At 40.1% G+C, this 18424-nt stretch overlaps 1 protein-coding gene across 1 annotated transcript in view; it reads left to right on the plus strand.

The window, feature by feature from the left end:
* Positions 1–2817: 2817 nt before the first annotated feature.
* LOC137980928 (latrophilin-like protein LAT-2) overlaps positions 2818–18424 on the plus strand; it is a 40992-nt gene continuing 25385 nt past the window's right edge. The window contains exons 1-6 of the mRNA XM_068828320.1: positions 2818–2889; positions 10874–10903; positions 11000–11227; positions 14296–14333; positions 16069–16122; positions 17339–17516. Coding sequence (XP_068684421.1) covers positions 11095–11227; positions 14296–14333; positions 16069–16122; positions 17339–17516 — 403 coding nt within the window. The 5' untranslated portion in view covers positions 2818–2889; positions 10874–10903; positions 11000–11094. The remainder of the gene's footprint in view (positions 2890–10873; positions 10904–10999; positions 11228–14295; positions 14334–16068; positions 16123–17338; positions 17517–18424) is intronic.

Genomic DNA, 18424 nt, shown 5'->3' on the forward strand with positions numbered 1-18424 from the left:
AGTCAATCAGCTTCTTTTTTCGATGGATGGTCCCATCATCTATTATTCGGTAGGTCAACTGCTCTGCTCTTCTTCTAATATAGTTGGTAGGGGTACGGGGTCACCTGAAGGAAAAAAGGAGTAGTGTCTCAATAAACAACACCAATAAATACTTGTGTTACTAGTCGAAGAACGTTTGCTTGGAATATTCTTAAGGTTAAGCCCTCCCCCGATCGCAGAAAAAATGAAAAATAGAACGACGACGGCTAATTTGTTTTCTTTTTTTAAAGAAAGACACAGTCTGCCATCAACTTCAGTCGATGTGTAAGAAAATTTAGAGGTTTACTGAAGTAATCAAGGTTTACCTGAGTAACTCTCGTTGATCGTTGATTGTTGTGATTCTTGTTCATCGTGCTGCAGATTATCAGGGGTGATTTCTAAAACAAGAGTAGAAAAGCACACATCAGTATAAATTCATCGGCACCAACTCATCTAGGTGGAAATGTTCTAGTTAACGTTAAATAAGCTTCTTACGGTCGAGCATTCTACAACTGTACTGATATATACTGATGGGGGAAGCACCCGTGGAGGAGGTAAGTTTTAAAGCTAGCTTAGCTGGTTGAGTTTACTACTGAATTACTCATGAATTACTCATGGGTTGAGAAGGAAGGAAGTTTAAGTTTAATACTCACCGGAGTTAGGTTTAATACTCACCGAAGTTTAATACTCATCGGAGAAATTATCCATTGCCTGGCTAATGTTGCTAGGAGGCGGATACTCTGGAGAAAGATCTGCAAAGCAAAAATTAACCTCATTTCTATCGTTAACTCGTTTAAGGAAAAAACGTTCAAGATAAGACTGGGCCTTCGAAAGGTTAAGTTCTTGTTTCAAAATAAGGGACAAACTGCTCTCAGCAGCGGGGTCCTGGTCACTTGGGCTCGTTGACGCAAGAGAACATGCAAGGCACAACCGATCTATTCTTCCTCTGATTACTGCCAAAGGGTAGATACCAGTCCCGCAGATACGATGCTGCCAAAAGCCGCAATCACCGCACTGAACGGCTTGCTGGCGTGGTCGAACTTCATTTCCGCACTCGATACAGGGATAAAGGCTCATTGTGTATTTCTTTGGTGTACGCGTAACGATCTCGTGTCTCATCTAGCTGATTATCTCAGAATGAGGTTGCTGTTTTTACTTTACCCTCTTTATATATGGTTAACCGGATCAAAATTTACATGCCACCGACTGAGGAAACAAGGAACAACTCGCGGTAATTTATGCCACGTCTGATCCTAAGGAGAATGATGCCAACACGCTTTGTTCGCGTGGTTAACAATAAACAAGAAAAAACGCTGTAAAAGTTTTTTTATATGATAAATTAAACTAAGAGAACTTGATGTATTTTAGTCATATGTGTGAAAAATTCTTATAACTGAGAGTGTTCCGCTTATTATTTCTAGAATCTGTACTGTAGCATGAACAGTTCAGTTCATAGTCTGCAACGAACAACGCTGAAATGAACAGAGATATTTTGAGTCTTTGTTTAACTTCATATTTGCATAGGTTAGCGGACACAACATTTTACGATTTACTTAAGTTGTTGCTTTTCTTCAAATTTATACACTCGATAAAATTTCGGGCGACATGACTTAGGATTTCGGGCGACACGACTATGAATTTCGGGCAACATGACTCTGGTTCCGGGCTACTTGACTTCGGGTGAGATGACTTTCGGGCGACTTGACCGGTTACCTTACAGGTACTATCACAAAAACTTAGCACTGAGACTCACTTTGAAGAGGAGGAAATGGAAAGTTGAGTTCAATTTTCTCTCGTGACAGGTTAAGACAGTAACAACCACAGAGTTTTGTCAAGGACAAACCATGCGCTGGGTACCCTGGGTTCCAGAGGTTATTTTCTCGCTATGAAAAGAGCGAGTCACGAAGCGGCGAGAAAAACCTCTGGTACAGGCCGTTAAAAATCTCACTTCCATGCAAACCAACTTATTTTGATTGACATCTAGAGTAAGAGTTTATTTTAGAAACTTGGGCAAACCGGTTTTATCCACGTGATAAAAATATTTGTGCAATGTTTACCGGTCACTCTACTGGGAAATTCTTATGGTGGAGTGAATTAATCGTTGTCACTGTCACGTAACAAAAAAATAAAATCGAAACTGTTCAATGAAGTAAACCAAAAACTTGAAATGTTGTAAGAGACAAATTCATAAATCACCTCACCAGTACTCAAGTCTGTGCGATACATCGTTTCTGAGTTTTTTGTCGAAGCGTTTCACGCTTGTTACAAATGCAAACGTGCATTCAAGTCCTAGAATTAGAACTGAAAAAAATTGAAGAACTTATCGAGTCCCTGGAGCAGTTTCAATATAACTCGAGGCATTGAGGTGTAAAGATGTCAGAAGCTCAGTCACACCTTCGTCAAATTCCCAAACAAAATCAGAGTGCTTGTTCAATTACGCCCCCTCTGAGGACACCCAACAGCAAACATTCATCCAGCGTCAATGAGACGAATTAACTTAAATCTGCCAGCCATGAATTTGTGATTATCGTGTCGCTATCGCTACTGTACCGTTCATAGTCTTCTTGTATTACACCAGTGAAAAACCGGTTTGATCGTCCCCCTCGACTTAACCAATGGCAATCCTTATAAAAAACGGTTTGTCCATCGACCAATGAAATCTCCAGGGTCAAAGGTTGACTCTGGAAGTGGAAAGCGCAATGTGATTGGGGCGGCATGTTCAGAAAGGTTAACAGCCTGTACCAGAGGTTTTTCTCGCCGCTTCGTGACTCGCTCTTTTGTCCCTCTTTTCATGGCGAGAAAATAACCTCTGGCATCCAGGGTATGCGCTGGGGTGTGGGCTGGAGTTTCTTACCAGATGTCGTTGTTCAGGTGAGTTGATAGTTCTCCAAGCAACTTCTGTTGAGGATTTCTCATTCATTAGCCAAGTTTGGTCATTCGGGCACAAACTAAAACACTGGACAAAAGGAGTTAACAACAATCTAGCTTTAGGACAATAACCTGAAAAGAACGCCAATAACAAAATGCTGTGCAGGAATATAGATTTATATTTAACGTACGGGTTACAGACGAAATGGAGAAGTGATGCTCGCACTTAGACAATTTAAGCTATTGTCTCTCACTAGACTATTAAACCAAACTTCAAACCCAAAGTTCGATACGTTTGACGTTAACGTAAACCACTCATTAGTGAGTTTTGGCAACAACCACGGTTACGTCATGATTTTTTCGCCAAATTTGTTATTTTCGTTATTTTTGTTATAGTTGTGTAGGGCCTCCTTCGCTTGTCTGCGTTGAAGAATTGTTATTCTTAAACTCATTAATAATTCAGCAAGTGATAAACCAATTGCGTGCCCGCATTTAGGTCACATGGATGCACCTTGATACCGCGGTAAAGAACAGCGTGTTTGGAAATCAATTAGAAAAAGCAATACACAACTTAAACAAAGCTTTATTACTTCTATTTTTTGCTGTTTACATTTACGTTTACAGTGCAATTCAACTTCTTGGACGAATTTTGTGAGCCAATAGTTTAGGGAAATACTATCCAGGTCGTCCAACTTCTCTTCGAGATTTTGCACACGGTGGAGATCGTAATCTTTGAACACGCTTCCCGGGTCAATTATACAGAAGTTTTGCTCGCGCGCTGCTTGCCATGTTCTGAAAACCTCAACGACCCCCTTGTCTTTGTACTGTGTACTTTTAGGCTTGGACTGTACAAGCAAAGAATCTTCTTCTTGCACACTTTTGGGCGGTCGAAACCGGCAAGATTCATCCTCAGCTAACCCGTCCTTGTTTCGGAACTAGCAGGGCGCCAGTGAATGCAAATTGTGACTACTTGAAATAAACAAGCTTCAGTTGTGAAAAACACAGACATTATCATCACAAACTGTGCGCTGATTAAACAAAAGAAGACAAAAATCACATGCTTAAGTGATTTTTGCTTACTTTTGTCATTTTTTTTTTGTTCTTTTGTTTTCTTTTGTTTGCAATTAGGCGCCGATTGAGAATATATTTCAAAAACTCGTCCTTCGTGTTTTACCGGGGTTTCCAAACACTCGAAAACAATGAAAGCCCTCGGCATAACGGCCTCGGGCTTTCATCAGTTTTCTCGTGTTTGCAAACCCGGTAAAACACTCGCACTTGTTTTTGAAATATAGACCTTATTCATAAATGGCGGTCACATTTATAATTCTTTTGTCCACATGCAAATTAGCCTACCAAGCCTCATTTTAGAGCAAGAATTCTTTTCAATTCACTGTATGGTATCGAGGCTTGGTAGTCTAATTTGCACTTCGACAAAAGAATTATAAATTGGCCGCCATTTATAAATACGGTCTATTACTTCTTGCAGCTATACCTTGCTTCATCTGTTATTTTTGGTATATTCGTTATTTTTGTGATATTTGTGGGTCCCCCTTCCCTTGTCTGCCTTGAAGAATTGTTATTCTTGTTGGTATCTCTTGCTTGATATGTTATTTTTGCTAAATTTGTTATTTTCCTTATTTTTGTTATGTTTGTGGGGCCCGCTTCCCTTCTCTGCCTTAAAGAATTGTTATTCTTACTGCTGTCGTTTGCTTCATTTGTTATTTTTGTGACTGTATTTGTTATTTTCGTTAATACCTTACAAATGTTTTGTCATCTTTGTTATTCTTGCAATTGCGTACATTTCTGGACATATCTCTCTTTACTCGGCTCCGAGAGGTTTTTCTGTGGGTTGTCCGGTTTTCCTCTCTCCCTCCTAGATCCGCCCCTGTGCCTGTTTCACTTGAAAGTGATGTAGAAGCCATTTTCATGAGATCAAGGTGTTTACTAATGGACTTTCGCAAGTTTCAACCAAAAATCGTTACGAACGCCGTAACAGTGCCCCTTCAATCGCACAAATTATCACAGAGCTCTGCGTAGAACCACGGTTGATTGGAAGTTTTCACGTGACGTCATCGCAGCCATGTCGGTGGACGAAAACAAAAGATCTCTCATCAGCTTCTTTTGTTCGTCCACCAGAAGTCGTACATTTCTCTATTGTTATTGGCGTCTCTAGAGGTTGATTGAAAGCGTCCCATTGACAAATCATCCCCCACGCTTTTTATTGTGCGTCGTCGCGTTTAACGTGTATATCTGAGAATTAATTTTCTCGAATATAGTGTCGATATGGCCAGACAAACACACAGAGTGCAATTTCCATAGTGTGACATTTGTGAAATGAGCTAAGCAGAATTTCCGTGAAGTTGAAATTGAGACTGAGAAGGCGGACGTTATTGCTGGTGTTCGCAGCTGCTAGAGTCGTTTGGCTGGGTATTAAACTAAACTTGGGTTTTCTGTAAAAAAAAATTGGGTTTATTGAATAAAAAATCGATGTTGTTTCACATTATCTTTTATGCCTTTCCTCTTACTTTTACCCCAAATCTATCTCAATAAATTTGGGAGAATCTGGATCCGGATGGAATTCCCCATTCGGGAGTTTTAGCTCACCATCTGTAGAAACTAGGGACCAACGGATTTCTCCTTGCAAATTGTAAATGACCAGCAGCTAAGAATCTTTTAGTAATAAACCCTTTGGAATTTCACGAAGATGTTTTCTCTCTAGACGAAGCACGCACGAATCGGTTCGACCATTTCTGTTTTGAATAGTATTGAGAAAATAGCAGTTTGAGTTTACACTCATGTCTTTTATCAACTGAAAATCTTTTTTTATAGGAACGTTTAGGCTCTATTAAGCAACATTTTAAGAACATAAAAAGAATATATCCGGTTAGTTGACAACAACTTATTTCATGATTTGCTTATTTGTTTTTCGTGATGAGCGTGTTCTTATTGGATGATACACTTAAGAACAATCACTTTGTAGTCCAACCACACAACTGCAAGAGCATTTTCGGGCTCAAACATCAAATAGCAAAAAAAAAAAAAATTAAGGACGCTCAACCTCGCCCCCAAAATTCGATGTTCTTACAAATAAAAGAGAGTAGTTTGCATATACTATTGGTAGTGGTAATTAAAAGCCGTCAACTGAAGCCGTCAATTTGCGTGTGTGTTCAACAGCCGACGAAGGCTCACCGCTGGTAAAGTTTTCGAAGTAATTAAGGAAAAACAAAATCTAAAATCAATTGACATCTGCCTTTTAAACTGTGTGGAGCAAGAGTTGTCCGTTCTGCCGAAAGTCGGCGTCAAAGTTATGAAAAATATAATATGTTTAGTGGCGGTTTTTGGAATTGCTTGTCTGGGAGTATTTTCGCGTAAGTACCTCTGTAACATGAATATTAGTTTTTTGGGTTTTAATAGTTGGGGAAACCGAGGACGTTTCGACCGCTATGTGTCAGGTTTGATTCGAGAATATCTTACCCGAAATTTTAGTATTTTAAGAGATACAAATGTTCTGCCGAAAACAAATTTAGCGGCTGGTGTCGATGTACAAATGCAATCAGGTTGTTCGAAAGGAGATCTTTATTTTTTTCTTTTTTTAGTTTTTTATTTACATTTTACACTACTTACAAAATTGACTACTACCACTACCACTACTACTGCCAACATAACGACACTAAACGGACTCACCTGTCTATTGATCATTAAAAATACTATGCGAGTTAGCAATACATATTAACGATAGCATACAAATTAAACAAACCAAGACAAAATATCGTAACACTAAAGCCTAACGAACATTCCAACTCTAACGATGTAGGTCCAAGAGAAGCAAAAACTAATTAATAATAATAATAATAATAATAATAATCATAATAATAATAATCATAATCATAATCATATTTTATTCATTTCTAGTGCGCATCTTAGGTAGATAGGTAGGTAGGTAGGTAGGTAATTCTTTATTTTTAAAATATTCAAATCAAAAGAGAAACACGCTAGCTCCAACAACTCTCAGCTGGTTTCCATGGAGGGCGTGTTGACACAAACAGCCGTATATTAAAATGCTAAACTAATACTAAAATTTACCTTTGCTACTGATATTTCTACTATTATAGAAAAAACTGGTATAACAATATACATCTTAGCAAGACTCAACTACTTTCTAATAAGCTTCTTAAATAAAGGGATTGACACGGCGACGAGTTTTGCTTCATTCAAGAGCTGGTTCCAAAGCATAGCACCACTAAATTTAAAACTTCTTTTTAGAGATTCCTTTTTCGGTTTAGGAAGTGTCAGATCAGTTGCCCTATTGCGTAGATGGTAATTAACCTGATCGACGTTCCTTCTAACAAAAGAGTTCCTGCGGCCGGGGACGGTGTAGTCATATTTAATACTTTATACCTTCATTAGAATTGACTTTGCATAACGCCGTCAATCATAAAGTGTTTCCCAAGAAAGAGAGTCAATAAACTCTTTGTAGCTCATCTTTCAATAATTTGCCGCAGGTGTCCCACAAAGGAGAGCGGTATTCAAAATATGGCTGAACTAAGCCCTTACACACTGTTTCCAGAGTAGCTACGGGAACAAAATTCATGTCAATGTTTTGTAAAAAAAGCGCACTTTTTGCGTATCTGTCACAAATTATGTAATTAACCATCGGTGGGCAGAATGCGATGGATGATGATGTACTGGAACATTGCTAGTTCAGTCTCCTTTGTGACATGAAAGGGTAAAAAGGAAACTTTAGTTAAGTCGTCTTTTTCTAGGCCGTGTCATATGACTCTTTTTTCAGCTCTGAGAGGAGGTAATTCTCCAGTGATAAGTATTTCCTAGAGTGAATTGGCTTAGCGAACGCAGATGCAAACAACGTCATCTCTCCATGGAACTTTCTGAAAGCGATTGGCATTTCGCTTTGACGCCATTTGATATTTAGTAATGTGATTGGGCAATCAAACTGTTTACTGCCGATATTAGGGGTTTCCTTGGCGGGAATGAGGAGAAGCTTCATTTAATCTTGCCAAACATTGATTGATACGTGAAAGAAATTGCAAATCGCTTTTGGTATTTTGCATACAGCTTCGTACTTCAGCAGATCACAATTGTAGGCGAAGGCTACAGTATTTCGTATCTCGTTAGAATTTAATATTTTTCCAGAAAGGAGAGACAGAAGTTTGTTTGAGAAGGATATTTACTGCATGCATTCTGGGAGATTTGGTCATTTGCGACTAAAAATGTAGGCTTCGAACACAAATTCTAAGAAGATTTATAACAACAATTTCAACAAAGGAAATGTATCCCAAGGACAGACCAATCATAAGAAAATTCATAACTACATGTGACTAATTGTCTTCTCCGGCGCCCAAAGAAACCATGACTTACGTATAGTAAGAAATGGTAAACAAGAGAATGATACGGATGTTTCAGAAAAGAATTAAGGAGAGATCTGATGACACAGTTTAATGCAATGCCTCTAGAAATTTTTTTGCTTAGTGAACATGCTCTTTGAAATTAAGATGGGAGTCTAGAATAATTCCAACAATGGGCCTCAAAATTGTTGAGACACTCTTATCCTTTATATAGGGTCTATTTCAAGCTCGGTGCGAAAATGGGCCCCTCCCCCGCATCCCCGGGACAATGTTGTGTTCTCTTCTGTTTCCTACTAGCCTTGTCAACAGCGGTACAACATTGATTAGGGGGGAGAGTGAGGGGTATCCCAGAAAAGTACTTTTTGGACAAGTTGTCTTTGCAAAAAATGTATGACTGTATGGTTGCCAGTGTGCTCTGTTGGCAACTGCCTCTACTAATTTTGTCGCCGTTTGTCTGTTTTAGAAAATTTCCTTTATACCCTTTATACGGGCACCTATAGTCCTCACTGTCCGTCAATATGATCAAATTATTATAGGAGTCATCTTTAAGAAAATTACGACATTTTTTAATTTCCAAGACATGTTTCGATGTTACGAACATCATCGTCAGTTACAGAATATTTGAAAAACCATTAGGACTATATAACAACTAGGCGAAACATGCATAATTAATTATGATTAAGTGACAAGAATTACATATTTTAGTGCGTTACAGTCTTTGAGAGAATGTAGAGCCTAAAGCATAAGTGTCACGTTGATGTGATGAACTTGTTGGTTTAAATTATGCTTTTCCCAATTTATATGCATAGCCTCCTTGAGTTTAAGTTGAAATTTAGTAGGGGCGGAATCAAGGATTTCGAAACAATCCGCAGAGCAAGATTGACGACAACGTTCTGAGCGCAGTAAATGTTTGACGATGTGTGAGGACTTGTCCGAAGAGAGATGTTCACGAACGCGTGTGGAAAAATGACGACCAGTTTTCGCCGATATAGCAAGCATTACAGCAAGCATAAGTAAATTTATAAATCACACGTGAACGGTTTTTTTATCTGTTGAAAAACTTGACCAGACATTTTCTGCGCACGGAACCTTGCAATATTTTCGTTCTGTTCACACGAAACTGACACACAGGATTAAAGTTTAACCTCAGTCAGTGGCTTTACTATCTGTTCATGTGCAGAGCGCTACTACCATGGAAAAATTTAGACGATCAAGGTGTTAACAGCGTCGTATTTTCGTACATTCAGCGTGGTTCAGTGTGAACAGAACCCTAAATGCACAAATTGTCAATCGTTAGAAAATTTAGCCTGCGTAGCACGGCGGTTTTTTGTCGAGCCGGGCGCACGAGTGGCGAAGCCGTGAAATTCGCGCGCGAAGCACGCGAGAACGAGCGGCGAAGCCGCGAGAAAAATAAAAACCGCCTGTCCGGATTCGAGGGGTTTTTGACTGCCGCCCCCTTCACATCATTTTGACACCAGCGGTGACAACTTGTCTGGTTTCAATTTTCTCAGCCAATCATAGGCTTGATAGTAATATGAAACTTCACGAAAGTGTGGCGCGTTTGGCAAGAAATCAAAACAAATCCTCATGCTCTTTCGTCTTTTTCGATGGCTACGAAGGGCGATACGCCGAAAAAGCCTGCCAATGTTCAACGGGCTATTTCAAGCGTCAATGATAATTGTAGATTGTGTTGTTGTCCGCTGAAGATTAAATAAGGGGAATTAAAAAAAAATTCGTATATTTCAACGCAAAACCTTTTCAAGGTCTCGAAGCGCGAAGGATGCATACAAGGTCTGACTTTGGCAGAACACTGTTCACATATTGGACTGGAAATTGAAAAATCAGACACGTTCTCTGATCGAGTATGTTATGCCTGTGGTAGGAAAATACGGAACGCATTTCATTTCCATACCTTAATCGCCTCAGACTTGAAAAGAGAGAAGGATAACTGGCGGCTGTGATGGAAGTTGATGACCATTCTGGTAGATTCAAGCGGCTTTTGCCACAAACTATTTCATCGCCAGATGGAAGTCCTCAAGCCAGAAAAGGGAAAAAAGCAACTGGACAAAAATCATCAGCGAAAAAATCCTTAACTTTTAAAGATGTTTCGAGCTCTAATTCTCGAAGAGCAGTTAAAACGTCGTTTTTACTGTTTATTAATAAATATAAATTTTAAAATAAGTAACACAATGCCAATCATATAGCGGGAATGTGTTCCCTGAGCGTGGGCTATCCACGTCGAACACATTCCGGCCACATGATTGGTTGTTGCCTAATCTCCTTGGGATCTGTACAGCGTGGGAGTCGATCTAAGGGCATGTATGGGGGGGGGGGGGGGGGATTCCCCCTCGTCCCTCTTTATTTTTTCTTGGTGAAAGATAACATCAAGCAACGTTTCTTCACCACGAGGTAGCCTCATCCCCAGGTTACCTGCGGGCGCTATGCACAAATATGAGAACACATAAGCATGTGAGAACATCCAAGATTCATGCTCCCCAGCACGCTTCCCGATTGCCGACAAATACAGGAAGCAAGGTTTGGGTGAACTTTAAATTAATTAGGGGTGGGGAGGAGGGAGACATCAGAGCCTTAACTAAGAAAAACTTTTGGTACCTCTCTTTCAGTTGCTGAAACAATATATGATTGGAATCTTGGTAAGACTTAAACACTGTTCAACATTATTTCACATTTCACTCACATTTCCGAGTCAATCTTACGAATATATTATTTTCGCGGTTTTGCATCCTCAGTATGCTGTTGTGGTGGAGGCAGCGCTCAACGACAAAATATCTGCGACAAGCCGTCAAATCATGCAATTCCTGACTGTTATCTACCACTAGGGTTAATGACAGAGGGAAATAAATCCCAATCCCCTCACTGCGTTAAACACTGCAATATATCTGTTCTGTGTATGGGTAAAGCCAGAGCACCAAGATGGCTAAAAGCAAGATGGCCCAAGGCAAGACGGTGCAAAAAAGGTATGTAAATTCTTTAGTCGAGTGATAGCAATTGAATTGATTTGTTATACCTCTAAACTCAAATACGTTTTCGATTGGAGGAGAATGCGTCAGGTGCCAAGGGTAAAAACTCACTGACTCCCGAGAAAAATAGAACAACTTGAACTGTCGAGTCGCACCTGCTTAAGGTGAATATTCGACTCGTTCTTGTCGAAGTGACAGAGGAAAAAATTAATTGTTTTAAAGAAACAGCATATTTTTTTTCAAATAATCACCTATATGTAATTATATTAAAACAATTATTCACCTCGGGCTCTGCGAATATCGGTGAATAAAAACCGAGACGAATATTCATCTCGTCTTCTGCGAATAATTGTTAAATAAAGTAAAATGGTGAGGTGCTACCCGTAGATAATTTGTTGTACCTTTTATCTGGGAGGTGTTTATTAGCCACAGGATAGGCACGTTAGTTGATAAAAGGAAAGCAAGCAGAAAGACTGGATTCTGCTCTTATTTGATTTCTTTGTAAGAATTTTTCATGCACCCGCCGTCGCTAAGGGACGTCATGCTTGCATCCAAGAGAGCTTGCAGGGTGTCATTATAATATGTTACGAGTTCCTGAAGGTCATCTGATGGATTCTTGCATAACTCAGAAGAAGCCAAGTCCTCATTGAGGGATTCTGCGTTAACTAAGTGCAGCTTTCTGTAGGAAACGTTCCGTGCAGTAAGTGGTGGCTTAACAGAGCGGATAGAGCACAGCACGGCTGCATGGTCTGAAATATACCGGCCTAAGCGCGGGGAGAATCCTGGCTATTCTCATTCCGGATTAGGAATAACAGAATTCGTGGAATATCAACTCGCAAGAAACGCATATTCTGAAAACGGAATACTATTAGCGAAGGTGACCTGGGAACTATTGTATCTGTGCATGCCCCAGTTCAGCGTTGGCACCGCGACTGAAAAAGGTTCCCGAAAGTTTGGAACACGAAATGGTGATATATGGCCATAAGTACCAGTTTTTTTGCCGGTTTCCTCGATTTTTCGGTTTTCTTAATTTTTTTTTTTTAATAAATAAACTTTAACATAATACATTTCACAAAGTAGATAAATGACAGAAATTTCCTCCAATTGCTAAAAACCTTAATGGAGAAAGATGAAGAAGAATTTTTTGTGCTTGTGAGTGCTTTGCGTAGTGCAAGACGGCGGCGTAAATATGCTCGGATACAAGGGTTTGTAGAGGAAACCAATTAATGCCAACGTCATTTCTTTTGGCCCAAGCAAGGGCACTTTTTTTAAAATAACACAAACTGATAGCTCTTCTTTTTCTAGCACCGGTAAAGAAACAGAACAGAAGTCAAGCATACCTGCTTCTACGGTATACATTTTGGATCGCTATTCCATTCAAGTTTTTACAATTTTCAAGCTGCCGGCGGGCGACCGGCCGGCCGCGTATCATTTCCCGCCCAAAGATTCCCTAAATAACGCATATTCTGCCTATTCGGAGTGAACTGATATTCCGGTCATTCCGTTCATTCTGCTATCGGGAGCAGAATGAAGGGAATAGTATTCCGTTCATTCTGAAACCGGAATAGGTCCCAAAAGAACACGAATGCCGTCTATTCCGTGTCTTCCTATTCCGGAATAGTACCAAAAGAACGCGCCCCAAGCAACTGATCAGATTGGCGTGTAATGATTAAGGTCAAGGGCGTGGTCATGTTTGTGAGTTGGGCCAGTGATGTGTTGTTGAAGTCCGTATGACTTCAGTAAATCTATCAGTCTTTTGCAATCAGCGTCCAACACATTATCCACATGGATGTTAAAGTCCAGGCTGATAAGATATGCTGCTCTCGACATAGAGCTATGGACTCCAGATTATCTGCGAACTCCGATTCAAAGGTACTCGGAGGAACCTTGTGCTCATCGGAGCTCGGTGTACGAGCGGAGGTTGTGTGAACAGGGCTGTTGATCGATCCACTCAAAAAATTCAAAAGATTCTTTCTCGCCCGCATCGATCTTTTCTACAGGAGTCTCTATACAGAAGCGCCGTTCCGCTACCACACATAAATACATCCATACATGCTTTATTTTAACAAGGTAAAACCTATAGTAAAAATACAATAGGTATAGTACAATAAAATTCAGTATCTACTCTAGTAATAAAAATACTGTTTTACAAGGTTGCCTAACCCTCATTTTCATAAAATCGGTTTATTTCTTTTTGAAAAGATTTAACTGATTCGATCGTACGTTGGGTAAGCTGTGCCATTTTGAGGCCGCACTGTATCTAAAACTCTTTTTGAAATAGTTGGTATTTGGTTTGCGCAAATGAAGTTTCATTTCTAAATTCCTGACATTATAGTTTGTGGTGCGAATTGAAAACAGGTCCTGTAGATAAGTGCAGCAAGTGCGTGTGGGCCCTCAATGCGCTCGGTCCGCACTATCAAGACCTCGGGCCGATATTCTCCCAGTACGGCCTTTATCATAGGTCAATAAAATATATATAAACCGCAAATTAATGTCACGGACAAAAAAAAAATACATTTTGTGGTTTGTGATTTAGGCTCATTTTCCACAAAGGAGTGTATGCGAAGGGAGGGAAATGAAATTCACTTTAGATCTCGGGGATATATATTTTTGGCAAATTCTATTTTGTCTTATCCCTTTGGTGGTGTTTTCGGCCAGTAAATTAAGGAAACAAATTAAGGTTGAGCTACAAAAAAATTAAAGTCAAAAGACTAATACTGCCAAGAAAGAGGAATCTTGATGTCCAAAAAACCGTCTTGGCGCTGTATTACAGTGCTTATCGGCAGTCATAATTTCAATAATAATGGCCGTTTTCACACTGAAGACGAACAAATCGTCCTAATGTTTTTTCGACTAATGTTTATTAAAAGCGACCGATTTCGCTGCAGTTGTACTGTCATGCGTCAAGGCATGAACCTTTGAAAATTGTGATCATAGATCTCTTTATTCTAGAACCCAACTCATCTTTTGCCAACGGCCTTTCTTTCTCGCTCTCAATTTTTTTTCCAAACGAGATAAGTCTTAATTTTTATGTTTATTTTTAATTTTCTTGATTAAATGGAAAGGAAAAACTCAAGGAAATGGGACAAGAAGAAGCCCCAAGGTATAGTTTTATTGAAAAAATAATGAAGTATGAATATTGATGAACATTTATTACCTGTCGAGTGCTTTTTTTTTCCTGTTCGTAGTCACAAATGTGCATACCCCACGGATATTGAATTAAGCTCCGCTCGGGTGAATCCAATCTACGAAATATCTAGATCTTGTTTCGTTCTTGTGTGAACATTATTTTGCATTGAACGAATACTCCAATCGACATGCTTCTTGCGAACCAGTTTGTTCAGTCGTTCGTTCGACGTAGAAATGAGATAACATAATCGCTTTCAACTGACAAACAAAATAAAAAATGACATCAAGTTAAAAAAAAACAGCTGTCGACGTCACGAGGACTTCGCAGTGGTCCCCCATCCAAGTACTGTCCCCATTCGAAGGGGCTTAATATTAGTTGACACTTAGACTAGCATCAAGGATTGTGACCTTTGTGCTAAATTCGCGCCCATCTTGTCGAACCTTACAACGCTTAAAAGAAAAAAAACATGAAAACGAACAAAACCCCGGTGTCTTGCCGTCATTTTGTCACAGATGTATCCTTTGTTTCATGAGTTGTTGGTAACACGGAAGGTAACTTTGATCACAGGCGGCCGCTAAAATCGATGTCATTTTCGTTTTTGCGATTTTACTTGTACAACCAAAAGTGCGATAAAAAAACTAAACGTAGCGAAAATCTCCCAAAATGTTTTTAGCTGATGATAACTTTTCTTATTACATCCATTTAGAAATTACCGGTGATCCTTGCAATCTGATTGGCTCTCAGCAGTGCGATTGCACTACCACACGTACGCAATGCGTGCCTATTTTTATAATATCCCGTATCTCGTCAATTTTCCCCTCAAATATCCTGATCCCTATAATTTTTTACCTAAATGTTCCGTATCTAGTACTAAAGAATTATCACTGGGAGCCCACACTCCCAAACACCCTGGGCAGAAGTAAGTTGTCGGAAGAGGCGAGCCCGGAGGTGGAAGGAGTGGGAGTCATGGCAACACGCTGGCGATCGCTGTGGGGAGGTGGGAGGGTCGAACGCCCGACGTCCGTTCAAAGCCAAAAAGAGGAATAAACGGGATAAAACAAGCCTATTTATACCAAAATGGTAACAAATTATGCAAATAGGGTTCTCCCATGGAACAACAGATGCACGGAAATTCTCAATTTAAATCTCAAGGGAATAAGAGGCGTTTGTACATGATGGCCCCAGTGATAATAGCATTAATAATAAGAGATAACCTCTATTTCTGTTAATTAAATGACAGATTTATCTTTTTGGTAAACATTCGCCATTTTCCGAAGTTTACCCGTGGTTGTAGTTCACTGTAACTGGACAATTTGTGTTAAGTGTTTTTGCATCCCACGGATACGCCCTTATAGGCTTCTTGTTGTAAATAAGCCTGCGTTCACACAAGGCCCGTAAAGATGGTGAACAGTGGCGTTACATCGGTGGCTGGGAAAACACAAAATTGAGGCTTTTCAGAGACACACCGGGCTTTGGACAGAAGAAGATTTCCGTAGCTAACTCGCGTCCCCGAGTCGCAAGAAAACCATTTAAGAAGGCATAGCCACAAAATGCCAAGAAAGGGGCTATAAGCGAAGCTGCGAGCAATGCACGGCGGACCATACGAATCCCCAGCTGAAATCTTAACATGACCTCTGGCGGGTATGAACAACTGCAAAGTAGGGTAGCCTTTGTATTGAACTAGCGAAACGTTTTTTTTTTTTATTAGGTACTTGTCTCGAAGTTTTGCAACATGCTCGAAGGAAATACAATCACGAGAAAGGTAATAGCTATAGGTGTTAATTAAATAGATTCACTTCGGTGGTAAGCATTTCTGAATCATTCTGCGATGCCAAGTTCACGTTTAACAAACTTATTCGTGATCATTTCATTGATCGTTCATCTTTTACAAACAAACCCAGTTATTCTAGGTCTAAATCCACGTGATGACACGGCCATGTTGGTGAACAAAACAATAGAAAATGGCCCAACAAATTTTGCAAAACAATAGAGTCAAATTTCCAAAAGACATTGTACACCATCGTGGCCTCCGTGACGTCAGATGAAAACCATAAAAACACGAACTGGATTTTAGGAAGAAAACTAAAATTTGCCGTAGTGTGTTGACGTTTTCCAAAGAACTCAGTTGAGATTTGGTTGCTTTACACAGCAGATTCTTGTAGAATGCGACACCAACGAAAACGCGACAATACAATACATACCCAGTCCCCCATAGGGGCTTTTCAGCACCATTGAAACATGATAAATGAAATGACCAAAAAGAACAACAGCAACTGTTAAGGATCCCAACTGGCCGCAGGCCAACCATTTGGTTATTTACAAGTGTAGTTGAACCAGGGACTACAAGGAACAAATTCAACGAGTGGTCAGAACGGGTCTTAAAGACGGGATCTCCTGATCCCAAGACTAGGACCCTAACCACTGGGCCGCACTCCCTGCACGACTTAATATAATCTCAGCCATCGTCACTGTTGTGTGACTATTTTAACCTGTTTGTATCATACAAAGTTTAAGACTTTTTGACTGTTGTCCAGGGGCCGGTTGCTCGAAGCCTGGTTAGCGCTAACCGTTGGTTAAGAGGTATCAGAACCTATAGGTTTCCATGGTATTTAACGCGGGTTAGCGCTAACCATGCTTCAAACAACCGGCCCCAGATAGTTTTCACGTTAGGTCTTCGCCGCCAAGTTGGTGGACAGAAACATACGATCTCTCATTGGCGTCTTTGTTCGACCATTCACATTTCACTTTACATCATTGTCACCTCGGCTTTGAAACTATGGAAACCTCAAATGCAGTAATTGTACAAAAATGCATGCCAAGCACACAATACTCATTTTTCACTCAATAAACCTCTTTGGTGTCGTCCCTTTGCTAAACCTCTGTACTGTACTCATCGTAAGGATACAGCTATTACAACAGCTCTCAGAATTAGTTCAGAAAACAATGAACACGAATGCCGTAACATTATTTTTCTTCAGAAATGGGTTTCATTTATGCGTAATATGATGGATACCTTAATCAAATCTTCTGATAAGGACGAACCTGACATAGAACGACAAGAAAATGCAATGATGACTTCAGATCTTTGCGAAAATTTTGTCGCTGCTGCCTGCTTAAATGAGTCAATGCCATTCGACAATCAAACAAGTGAATTTGGTGAGTGTCATTTTTTTTAATGAACTGAATGGGCAACGTTTGACGATTTCACGTAATACGTCTTCTGCTGCAGATCGGAACATTACAGCAGCTACTATAGCTTCGCATGCTTTTCTACAGCAATTGTAGAAGGGTATGTGAAAAGTCCATCTAAGCCAAGAGGTGCATGGATGGCCATGAAATGACGGTTTCGGGGAAGTATAAAAAGGAATGGGTACGGAGAGTGTGGCGCAAGGAAGAAAGTATAAAGAGAGGGAACGGATAGCGAAGGATGGATTAAAGGGAGAAAGGAGGGGAGGGGATGCGCAGAGTGTGGAAAGGAGAGAGGGAGGAGAGACAGATGCATGGGATGGACTGGGAGAGGGGAGGGGTAGACAGCGGAGAGGTTGAAAGTGAAAGGGGAAGTGAAGGAGAAGGGTTTGGATAGTTGAAAGGAAAGAGAAGGGGAGAGTAGAGAGATTATGGAAGTCGGGAAGGGTATAGACTTGCCACAAGTCGACCTCACGATAATCCCAGGAGAAAATGTTTTAGCGAGCGAATTGTGATTTTTCGTACGCGAAGTAAATGAGCGAGCGACGAAGTCGCGAGAGGTCGACTTGTCTCGCGCCAAAAAGCGAATGACGTCGTTCGCAAGTCCTGCACTTGATGGCGCAATCCGACGAAAACAGTCATGTTTGCTTCTACGAAATCGAAAGTGGAAATTTGTTGACTTTGTGCTAAAGGTATCAGAAACAAAGATGAAATAAAACGAAAGCTTATTTTCAATCTCAAGTCGCCGCTTGGAAAGGAGATCTCCAGTGTCATTTTTTGGACCAACACTTGTGCCGTGATTTGTGCTGATAGAAACACTAATTCGAAAGATTAGCAAGTAAAGGAAAGTTTCGAATCGTCAAGAAAGTCAATTGATT

Source organism: Montipora foliosa, chromosome 1 (genome assembly GCF_036669935.1).
Source record: "Montipora foliosa isolate CH-2021 chromosome 1, ASM3666993v2, whole genome shotgun sequence".
Classification (NCBI taxonomy): Eukaryota; Metazoa; Cnidaria; class Anthozoa; order Scleractinia; family Acroporidae; genus Montipora; species Montipora foliosa.